Source organism: Schistocerca gregaria, chromosome 8 (assembly GCF_023897955.1).
Source record: "Schistocerca gregaria isolate iqSchGreg1 chromosome 8, iqSchGreg1.2, whole genome shotgun sequence".
In the NCBI taxonomy this organism is placed as follows: Eukaryota; Metazoa; Arthropoda; class Insecta; order Orthoptera; family Acrididae; genus Schistocerca; species Schistocerca gregaria.
In genome coordinates, this window is record NC_064927.1 from 366,035,127 (window position 1) to 366,047,862 (window position 12,736).

The window sequence follows — 12,736 nt, forward strand, 5'->3', positions numbered from 1 at the left end:
AAAATATTGAATTGTGTCTGTAAGACAAGAATCAGTCTGTGAGCCACGTTCACTAATCATGTCCCCCACATAGTTTACCTGAGTTTGCACAAAATTGTTCATCTTTATTTAATGTCAAACATGCTGACCCTAGCCGGTTAAAGATATCCTCCAAACGTCTCATACGTTCCAGTAAATTCTTTGAGTAGATGATTATGTCATCCAGATACAACACACAAGTTTTTGATTTTAATTCTCTCTGTAGCCCATCTAACATCCGTTGAAAAGTTGCCAGTGCGTTCTTTAGTCCAAACAGCATGTCTTCGTAATGAAAATGGCCACCAAGTACTTTAAATGCTGTTTTAGCCCAATCCTGAGGTGCCACTTCCTATTTATGGTACACACACCTGAGATCCACAGTTGTAAAAACTGATCCAGATTATCCAAAGTCATGTGATATTTGACATTAGATAAGCATCCAAAATCAATCTTGCGTTTAGTTATCCGTAGTCACAGCAAAATCTGTACTTCTTTGTTTCTCCACTGATTTCTTCAGCATGACCACTATATTCACACTCCAAGGGCTATCACACAGTCCTGTGATCCCACCCCATAGTCATTGCTTAATACACTTTTCTAGTAATGGTTGCAGTTGAATTGCATTGCTATATAGCATAGCTTCCTATAAATATTGGAGTACAATCCCCTGTTGGTATCTGATGTTATGTCACTGAGGTTGCTAATAAATCTCAGACTATACGAAATAAATCACTGAACCTCAACAACAAATTTTTCATAGCCCTCTGATCACTGCTCTTCAAGTGACCCATTTACAGTTCCATGTTGATGGTTTGTTTGCGGTTTTCCTCTGAACTTGATGTATCGAAGTCTTCTACATCCAAGACATCTAGAGTGGCTACTACTGTACCCTTTGACAGAGTCACCTACCCTCTGCCAAAGTTATCCACACCAAACGGAATCATACATTCCCCATTAATGTCACTCACACACGCCAAACTCCAATGGACAAAATAATGTGAACTATACAACACCTTCATTGCTTAAGAGTGATTCAACAACATAAAATGTTTTTCTCAGCAACCTGGTATCAACTAAAACCCACACTATCTTCCCTGTATCTGCTGATATTTTATCCTGCTGATTGATTGAAAACATATGTAATTCAGTTGGTCTCACCCCCACTGTAGGTGGACCTTGTGTCATTGCCTCAGCTGCAATTGTGTCCCCTAAATGGAACTAAGTACCACTGAGTTCTACTGTATGTTGCCAAAGATCAACCTTAGCATGATGTTTGTCAAGAACCTCTTGCCTGAGAATTGCTGAAAACCCTTCACTTACCACGTGGAAATGCCTAAATGCATTTGCTGAACTTAGTTTTCCCAACTGGCAACTCCAGTAAAGTCATACCTAATGAGTCTAAACTATTATCACCTACCCCACATAATGTAACGTGGTGGTCACAGTCTCATCTTTCTCACAAGGTCCAAATCAATAATGGACATATGCACCCCTGTGGCTATCAAAACCCTCTCCTCCCTCCCTCCCCAACAAGCCCACTAAGCAGTATTATGCCTGAGCACTAACTTGTGCACTGTTATGGTCTATCAGGACTGTCTTCTGATGGTTGAAGCACTCCCATTTGCATCTAATGGCTGCTTCCCTTGCTGTTGCTTCCCACTTTTCCTACTTCTACAATCAGATGCCTATTGGCCCACACCACCACACATGTAGCACTCCGACTGTGTACACTGCCCCTCCCAACCACATCTATAACACCTGATTTTGGAAGCAAACACCTGGAGGTCCACTCTATGTTTTGTGCCAATATCAACCTCCTATATACAAGATGCGATCCTAAAAGCCGACACTAAGTCCTCCGGATTTTCCTTTTTTACCCTTCATGACATGTCCATCGGTATACCACACAGAAAAATGTCCACTGCCCTATTTTCTGCCTCTCACAACAACACCCTATTAGTTTCTGCATGTTCATACGTCTTTGCATTCAGTTTATGGATTCTATCCAAGAATGCATCCACAGACTCGTCACACTGCATTGACAAAGTACTTAGTTTCTCTCAAAACAAAATACAGAACACTGTTTTGGTTTTGGTACAAATGGCATAAATGAACAGCCCACTCCTGAAACGTTTATGCTTTCTCAATGTTTCATGGTATACAACATATGCTTCGGCATCCCCTCCTGAACACATACTAACAACATGGAGGGTTGTTTTGTCTGACCATACACGTGCTTCCACAGTGTCGCTAACAATCTTAATAAACACTGTCAAGTCCTCTGTTCCCTTGCCCAAGAAGGGACTAATTAATGCGACCACTATCAGATCATATGGAACAGAAGGCACTCTCAATCCAGATATTTTCATGACTCCAATTGCAGTGGAACCCAGCTCACTTTCCCAGCTAACTCACAATTAAGCTCAAAATTTCTCTGCCTCTCGTGCTCAAATTCCTCTGTTAACAAGTGCACTCACCGAGTTAAATAAGCAGCTGTTTCCATGGTGGTAGTAGTACTATGTCTTTCCACCATTTATCATACTCTGCTTCTACCTTAATTCAATTGTTAAACAAAAAACACACACACCATCTCCCATTTAACCACCCCCACACACAAGAATCTAATCACAAACTACTACTACTACTACTACTACTACTGCTGCTACTACAACTACTACTGGCAAATCATTGCCCATCTACACTCAGTGCAGCTACTAGTCAGATGGCCAGATCGTCTACACACTGAACAAGTAGATACTACAACTCTGGTGCACTGCAATTCATGCCAGTCAAATAATAAAATGGATACCTCACTGGGCCTATATCATCATATCCATCATTACCACTAAAAAAAGACAAGTCCATGGGTTACTTTGTGAAGCCATAGGAACTCTAAAGCCCTCTGCATGAAGGCCAGTACTGGCCGCTAGTTATCATCCCTCCACTGTCCCTGTGTGTAGAGGTACTTCCGTTTTACCATCCAGTAGGCTACTGGCGACCACCAAACGCAAACATGTTTGAATTTGGTGAACACCAAAACATAAGTAACATGGTCACGTGATCTAGTGGCAGCCACTACTGGATGTGTCTTACAAGATACAGACCGCCAATGGAGCGCTAGACACTGTTGAGAGAGGAACTACTGTTGTGCATGTTGTTGCGGAACAACTACAATATCAGAAAAAGTGCAGACAAAACCAACTGCTAGTGTTAAATGGAGTGCAGACAAGATACATACATTTTTATTAAACTTCCGTAAATTATAAACTATTACAGAACATATGGCATTGTGAACATACCAGCAAGTCGAAGAGGGAGATTTCTATGATGAAGTAAAAGTGTGACTTAATAGGACCAGAGGTCGCAGTTCCTGACGTGCTTTTTGAGAGCCGCAATACCACGAACAGAGGTGAAGTCTTGAAAGAGATCTCATCAAACACAGCAGAGCGGGCACTGACAACATCTACGTACCCAAGTTACCAGGGTTCACTACAGTTGAGAGTTTCTCGAGAGGAGGAGGTCAACATCAAACCTGATAAGTTCGGTTTTCAATCTTTTGTGTTTGTTAAATCAAAACTGTGAGCCCAGGTAAATCAGTAAATAGGTATTCAATTAATTGTCACCTTTCTAGATGTTAGTTACTTACTAAAACATAAACAAAAAAACAAACATTTTTAAACACAACGAGGAACGGATGATAATAATAATTACTGCAAAAGAAAATACTCTGCAGAGCATGTGATTTAATAGGGTACTAGGCTATACCAAACGACTATGAACCCACTGTTTTAAAACATTTTGCATTGTTGTTAATGTTATCAATTATTAACATTTACACAAACTTTGTGATTCACTGAACAATAACACTAGTAAGAGTTCAGAACAATTTAAGTTACAAAGATCATCAGTAACTAGGTAGAGACTAAATGTCACGTATTACAAGCCAATAGCCTTCATCTGCCAACATACTTGTCCTTCACCACTGAAATACTCAGCCAGTTTCTTCCTTGCTTCCAAAACAGTTTTCGAATGTGTGTTTGTCGAGCGAGCCCCTCTCAATGATGGTCGTTCTGCCCCAATGGAATGCCACAGGCCGATGTGAAAAACTCCACTGTCAGTGTCTTCATGGTCAACCCATCCTCTTTCAGAATACATTGCTGGTGGCATCGTTTGCAAAACGTTGTGGAGAGTACATGTACACAGTACAACCAAATCTATTTCTAAATCACCTACAATTTCTTTTCAAAAGGTTCTAAATCATGCCGTCATTATACCAAATGCACTTTCCACCATTCTGCATGCATGTGATAAATGATATTGAATATACATTCCCTAATGTCAAATTTTGTTTGTCAAAGGGCTTCATTAGTGTAGGGGACAAAGGGAATGCATTGTCACCCAAAATAAAGTGGTCATTGGGAAAATTTAGTGTATGATTGTCTAGCGCTGACATAAGTGAGGAAAGCTGGAATACACTTGCATCCTTGGCTCTTGCATTGGTTCCCTCATTTGTGTATGGAAACATACAATCAGCATGTACCAATGCCAAAAGTATAATGCTGTAACCGTCCTTTGTAATTGTAAAACTGAGAGCAATTCCCAGGCGGACACTTTATGGCCACATTTTCTGTCAATAGCATCCCAACATAAAGGAAAAGTCCATTTGGTTTCAAAATTTTGTTGTATTTCCACCCATTTCTCTGCTGTCTTCGGAACCTACAAAAGGAATATTATTACAAACTCTTCTATGGTTGACATAATTGTTAGGTGTGACAATCCCTAAATATACATGTACATTTCTGCATTTATTTACTTTTGAGGCATCAGTATTGCTAAGAATGTGCTCCTATTTTTAGAAATGTTTATTACATGACATATAAAAACAGGCCCACTCTTTTATTCTACCATAGCTATAAATTAACTTGTTAGCAAGCAATTATTTGTGAGATCGTACTTGTATATGTTCTTGTAATGTTGTGGTTAATGCTGTACTTCTGGCAGGGTGTTCAAAACAGGAAGGCTAGAGTTTGGTTACTATCACCAGTAGCTAAAAATCTTGAGGCAGCCTCTAGTATCGGAGGAGCAGGAACTGCATTTCTCATTAACATATCTGTTTTTGATATTGTACATTCAGTTACAATATACAGCTCGTTAAATTGCTCCACTCTATTTCTCAGAAATCTCTTTTATTCTAGAGGATCCTCCTTGGCAAGTTCCAGAAGTATTGTAGATGAAGCTCCAAGCTGACATCTATAACACACCCAGTCTTTAACCCATCACAACCTATTTTTGGTTAATACTTCTTGAAGCTCAACTTAATGTACAGTTTCACTCACAGCCTCATCAACAGGTTCCTCATACTCTTCGTCAAGCTCTTCCATGCTCACACACATCCTTGGACAATGTTGCATTCACCAGGTCTATGCACAGACTAATTATTGGCTGTTACAACAATTTCACTGGAAGCCATTACTGTCTTAATGTGTAAATCTACTGTCGCAGCCAGTTCATTGGTTGGCTGTACTGGCCACTACTACTGTCCCTGCATGCAGCGGGCTTAAACATCTTGTACCCTAGCTCACAAAAACAACTATGATGACGAGAGCTAACATAAATAAAACTATACTTACCACATCGCACTGTGCTGCACTGATACCACCAAAAGTACGTCAAGTGTCACTGGCTCACTCACTACTCACCAAAACAAACTCTCTCGTCCAACGCAGTGCTTGATGTGGGCAAACACTTTCTAACACAACTTCTTGTGTTGGATAGCTAAAAGCCCACTCTGACTCTGAGTTGTTATGATCCCCCGTCCTCAGGCAGTTGTAATGCACCAGGATGATAGTGCTGATCCAGACGTTGGTGGTACAGTGTGTGTAGTGTGACAGAGCAAACGCCAGTGCTGGAGTCTCCTGCTTTCGCACCTGGCTGTTCTGTCCCTGCAGATGGGTGGCATGGTTAGAAGCATGCGCTGGATGAGCCAGAAGCCCTGTGCTGGCCAATCTGGAGCATGGACGGCTGTTTCCTCAAGGATTACTCGTAGTCTCCAGGAAGAGTGCTGAAGGAAAATAGCCTGCAGCCATTGTTGTAGCAGAGTCTCAACTTCAGTTGTGAGATCATGCCCCAGCTCCACCTTTGCAGACAGCACCCGAAAGAGCAGAGGCTGATCATCCCCTGCTCTCTCTGTCTGTGCAGCACCAAGTTTCGTACTCACATCACCACGGCTGCGGCATGTCCATACAGCATAGCTTGGTGGATGACTCAGCGGGCTGGCTTGCCGCTGAAATTTATCATCAAATAGTTGTCATTGTTCGCTTGCAGCTTAAACAAGCGGTATTCTTTCCGTTTCCAGACACAGACAGCATGGCAGCAGAGCTGCTTGCCTGGAAAATATGGGCTCCCTTATTTAAACTCCGTTGCTAGGTGCCGTCGTAACTGCCATTGTTTGTCAGTGCCCTGAGTTGCACCAGACTACTGGTCACAGCTGCAGAAAATTTTTAAGAATTCCCCAAATGCATGCCTATACTTATTAATGGTGCAGTAGCACCATCCAACAACCTCTTATATCTCATGTTCCTGGGTCCATTTTGTATCATACTGAAAGTGTGTTAACCAAACCATTTTAGGTCATTTTCAACACTTTAGAATGATGAGAAATTTAAACAGCATATTACTGATGCAGGGGGAAACTTCAAGGAACAAAACAAAAATGATGGAAATTTGACCAACAGATGATCTGCAAGTGTCAGAATAAGCACACCAACAGATGAGTGGGACATGACTGTTCTTCAGTTTTTGTCTGAGACACCCAACATTACTGTCCTCATGAAGGGTCATGCACTGCTGGTAAAGTTATTTTACAAGAAGTGACTATGCCAGTAGTCCTGCACAAGTTCTGGACACTCAAGGGTAAGAGAAAGACATTGTCTGATGTCTCCTAAGGGTATGGAGTAAATGATTACAAAATTTAAAAAAAAACACTTGTTCTCTTTAAGTGCAATATGGCAGAGGGAGGAAAGCAACTGATCTGATGTCGCAGTTGACCTGACATCTGTCGCAGATGTGGCCACAGCACTGCAAGTCAGGTCAAGCAGTGGTGTGCAAAAGTGCAGTACCTGGTGCGTACAGTCCTATGAAACATCCTGCGTTGTTACCTATATAGAATCAGGAGTTGCTTCGTGCTGATCTGCCAAGACAAATGTTCACTCTCAAATTTCTTGCTTGCATGGAAGTGGACAATGAATGGCCATGGAACATGTTGTGGACAGGCAAAGTCCACTTCCACTTCCAAGGACATATCAATATAGAGAACTGGAGAATATGACCAATGGAAAATCTGCATGTTCATCAACCTGTACTTCATTCTTCAAAGGTGACAGTGTGGTGCTGAATGACAGCATCTTATAGTAGGGAGTAGGGCCGCATCTTATAGTAGGGAGTAGGGCCTTCCCCCCCCCCCCCCCCCCCCGCCCCCCCCGAAGAGAATGAGTCCTGTTACCTGTACCGTAACTGATAAGTATTTTAAGTGTCTTGAGCACCAACGTCATTCCAACCCTTCAACAGCACGGATTTAGGGGCACAATCATATTTATGCAAGTGGCACTCGTCCACATATTGCACAGCCAGTGAAGTGGCTGCTGCATACGCATTTCCGAAATGTTACAATTATCAGGTGTCGTTTCCTTACAGCTGGCCATTTATATCACCAAAGATGTTGTCTTGGTTGCTCCAATTATGAAGCATATTTGAAAATGAAGCTCCATTTGGTCATTAAAAAAAGGGGGGGTTCCTCGGAAAGGGTTCTTAATTGACAGTAAAATTTTACTACATACCTACTTTACTTTTCCACGTAACTGCTCTTCACATCTCTACACTTTCTGTAATGCTGCAGCCGCTTTTTTAACCCCTATACATAGATTCTGCTGCCTGAAATTTAACTAGTTGGTAATGCAAGTCCCGAGTTCATCATGGTTTTGAAATCTTTATCGACCCACACACTTTTCGAAATGCAACCACAGGAAATAAGTCACTTGGTGCAAGGTCAGGACTGTACAGAGGGTGATGGGAAAGTTCACAACAAAAATCTTGAACCATTTCCTTGGTTTTGGCAGCAGTGTATGTGCATTGTCGCAAAGGAGGAGTGTGCCAGAAGACAAGTTTCCTGCAGTGTCTATTTTGGATAGGATGTTTCACTTTAGTTAGCATTTCACAGTATACGTCAGCTGTAACTGTTTACCAACAGTCCATGAAATCAATCAAAAGGATGCCCTTTTCATTCTAAAGAACGGTAGCCATCATTTTCAATTCCAGAAAACAGGTTTCTTAAACTTTTTTGGTTTGGGTGAACTTTAATAGCACCACTGCACTGACTGTTGTTTCGATTCTGCACTCGTGTACAATTTCCACTCCTCGTCACCCATAATGATGTGGGAAAACAAATCATCTCTACCTTGTCTATTAACTTTCCAAAGACTGCTGCACACTATGCATTCTTTGTGCTGATCTGTGAGCATTTTTTGAACCCACCTCACACACAGTTTGTGATATTCAAGCTGTTCAATGGCAATCCTGTAAACTGAGGATCAAGCAAAATTTTGGAATTCATTAGTGAGAGCACTAAAACATCAATCACAGAGATCACTTTGAGGTTTGTGGTTCACTCAATGAACGGTGTCATCAGTCTGAATACTGGGCCCGCAACCACACTGTTCATCATGAACATTTGTATGGCCATTTTGAAATTCTCGACGCCATTTTCAAACTTGTTTGTCACTCGTTATTTCAGGTGCATACATTAGATGTATAATCCTTTCACCAGCAAAAAATGTAATAACACCATGCACTTAACAACTGGTGGGATCAATGATCGTATCGGCCATAGTAATCTTCTCTCACTGACTGGCAAATGACTACTGAATCAAACTAACACCGTAGATGTTTCCTAAAGAGTCTGTATACGACACCACATTCAGGCCTACCTTTGGTAAGTCACCTGACCCTAATTTTGGATAAACCTTGTACGAATGTAGCTGAATTGAAGTTACAATGCACAACCAAGTTTGAATGTGATCCGAGAGACACTTCAGTCTGCTGTGGAACATGCCATTTTTCGATTTCCACTTGTGGTAGAAAACTGGACAGCATATTGAAGAGGTCTTGCACCAGTCTCACGGCAATTAGAAACTGATTTCATTTTGCTCTATCTGGTTTTTGGCCTGAGAACAATTAAAAACAGATTTTTCCATCCGATGTGATACAGCTTTGTCATGGTGAATGGGCTTATCTGCTCTAATGTGCAACTAAAATCATACATCGTCATATTGTTTTTTCATGTGTCATTTGTAGCCGACCCAATTTAGGTTAAGACATTTACATCGCCATCTAGTGGTAAAAATTGTGTAAACCAACAGTGTAGGTGACCACCAATAAAATGTTGATTCTACTGTTTACTGTTGTTGGTTATTACCCATTGTGTTATATCTATTATTTTACAGGTATTGCGGGGTTTTTCTTTTGAGAGATATATGAGTACTCAGCATACAAACCAGCAGCAACTGACAATTTTCTTCTTTTTATCATCCATACTTTCTGAACTGTAAGTTACTTTTGAAGTGCCAAAATGTACTAGAACAAATAAAATGCTACACAGTACACCTTACTTTTGGTGAGACAGTCTCGATTCCTGAAATCCATTGTGCATGGCCTCTGGCCTGCTGAGTAGCATTGCAGTCTTTGGTCCACGTACAAACCATGAGAATCTGCTGAATTACTCCACACAAAACAGGCCTGGGCTGCAGGCAGATCAGTGAGACTAGACTTGATGAGCAGGACCTGTATGTTAGTGGGAATCAAATGGCTTCGTATCAGCAAGCCTGATCCAATAAAGATACTGCATAAATGGCCTGTGGTTTTAGCCTGTCATGGAAATCCACTCATGTGACCAACTATTCACTGAGCAACAGATAACATATTGATGAAATGAGATCATGATGACCAATCCGTGCAACAGATAACTTGTTCAAAGACTCTGACAATCAATAAAGCTGCTACGTTAGCAGCAAGAAGTGGTGGCACCACTAACTGCAAGGTGAGGGGAGTGGTAGGAAGGGGTGAATCAGTAGTAACGAAGGAGTATGGAAGCAATGAGTGTACTCAGCTGCACCCAGCCAGTGTTGATGCATGACATCTCAGTAAACAAATCATTTCATCTACTGAGACAAAAATAAGATTTTTCCAGTGTTTTTCTATTTTTCCTGATGTGTTTGAAATTCCCTGTTTTCCAGAACCTGTGTCAACCCTGATTATATTAAGTGACATGTCTTAATTGATTTCACAGGTTCATATAATGTTAGACAATTTTGCACTGCCACAGTTTTTTTAAATATGGTAATAAGAGGGTGAAGGTGTGAGAGGGTGGAAAGAGGAGGAGGCAGATTTGAAATTACCTGAAGTGATATTAAGACATTATGTGTGACCTACAGCCTTGAAATGGCTTAATGAAGCTTTGAACAAAGTGAGAGTCTGGAAATAGTAAGGGGATTTCTTCCCATTATGTAATGCTCCTTTAGGAATATTCAGAATTTCAATAAAAATGTAAACTCCAGGTAGGAGTGTCAACAATGTTGGAAAAGATAGATTGACACCAGACATGTCTAATCCGGTATTTTAAATAAAAGAAAATGTGATATCAAAAAAATTTATTGTACACATATGCAACAATACATTTTTATGAATTATTGTTAAAAGATAAAAATGCTGCCTATAAAATACTGTATCACAGATAATCTTTAAAAATATAAAACTTGTTAGCCCTATACTGTAGGAGATGTTTTAAAAGGTATGTTCATTCCACTGTGCATCTTTATGAAAACAAACTGCATTTCAGTGCTCCTCTGAACTTTTCGTTGATGTGCTCAGCCTCCGCATAGCTTTCTTCACTTCCCTGAAAGAATCTTCTGCACTTGTGTGTCCAGAGGAGTCCAAAACCTTAATATTTGTATCAACATTCCGAAGTACCCTCTGGAACGGAAATCCTTCCCTGTCATAATAAGAAGAAAACTGCTGTTAAGACACACAATTGTAAAAGAGGAGGGCTACTTTAAAAAATTTAAAATAATATTTCATAAAACACTTACATTACCAATATACTATAATTTAAAAATCAATTCTATAAAATATACCAAGACAAAAAAACAACCAAATTATTTATATTAAATAATTAAACAAAAGAATCAATATAATAATATAAATAATGAAGACATCCTGATTTGCACAGAAAAAATTTCAATGTAAGTGAAATACTTTACTAATAAGTTATATCTTGAACATCTTCCTAGATACACTTTCCAGTACATCTACTATGTTATGACTTATCTAACACCCCCCCCCCCCCCCCCCACACACACACACACACAGAAATAACAACACTTTAATAGACACACAACTATACTACTGTATTCCACATTTTACAGTTCCACAGATGACCTAGTTCATTCATTTGTAAGTTTAGGGAAAGGAGGGAAGGACAAGACATGGAATGTTCAAGTATCTCGAACTTGAAATTTAAAACTCTAAAACATGCAAACTTTTTTTGTTAAAATAAGAAAGGCCAGATGCCTCCAGTTTTCACATCTTCCCCCATTTTATATTGAAAATAATGCAACAGAGTCCTAACATCTAAAACTATTATATGGTCTATCAAGTTGTGTCGAATGGTATGCCTTAGTAAATTTTTCAGAAGTCGAGACTGTCTTTTCTAATAGCAGCAGTTAAGCACATTAAAAGAAATTGCAAAATTGTGTGTATTTTATTGTAAAACTGATACTGATTTAGATGTTTTCAGTTAACTGTTTTCAGTGCACATAACACAAAAATCACGCTTCTTGTTTTTGAGCACTTGTTTGTATAAAAGTTTTGAAGTACTTCAATTGACAACTAATTTCTGGAAGCGATGTCAGAACACAATGCAACCCTGTTTATTTTTCAGCTAAGTTATTATAACTCTTATATAAAAATGTTATATACAGTAACAATATAAATAAACAAGGCTGAATACCATTATTTCAACCAACACGCTAAGCCAAAATGCAAATGACAGAAATAAAATGAAAAGAAAAATTTCCGAAATGCTATAGATTATTGTTTGTTTTGAATAATTTCTTCCAATTGGAGTACACAGTACGCACAAATCCATTTATTGACTTTTCCTTTATTTGCATGTAATTATTAGACAAAAATCTATTTGACACACACAGTTAGCTGAGTTGATTACTTAAAAATGGTTAAAGAAACTCAATGAGGCACTGTGGGATGTTTAGACTTTTCCAGAATGAATTTTCACTCACTATCATTGTGTGTGCATGCCAATCTAACTTTCCGCCAGACAAAAACTTTGTCAGACCAGCACTCGAACACAGAGCCTTCATCTTTTCTTCCAGGAGTGCTGGTGTCCTGCAAGGTACACAGGAGTACTTTCGTGAAATTTAAGAAGTAAGAGAGGTATTGGCAGGACTTAAGCTGTGTGGGTGGGTCATGTGCCATGTCTGGATAGCTCAGTCTCTAGAGCTGTTGTTGGCAAAAGCAAAGGTTTGAGTCTGGTCTGTTCCATAGTTTTAAACTGTCTTGAAGTTTCAAATAAGCACACGTTCTACTCCAGAATGAAAAGTCATTCTGGAAACAATCCCCCTAGGCTAGGCTGTGCCAGATTGTATACCTG

The 12,736-nt window shown here is 39.8% G+C and overlaps 1 protein-coding gene across 1 annotated transcript in view; it reads right to left on the reverse strand.

Annotated features, from left to right (window-relative positions):
- Positions 1 to 10,711: 10,711 nt before the first annotated feature.
- The window catches only part of LOC126284209 (uncharacterized), a 182,520-nt gene continuing 180,495 nt past the window's right edge, over positions 10,712 to 12,736 (reverse strand). The window contains exon 9 of the mRNA XM_049982976.1: positions 10,712 to 11,059. Coding sequence (XP_049838933.1) covers positions 10,903 to 11,059 — 157 coding nt within the window. The 3' untranslated portion in view covers positions 10,712 to 10,902. The remainder of the gene's footprint in view (positions 11,060 to 12,736) is intronic.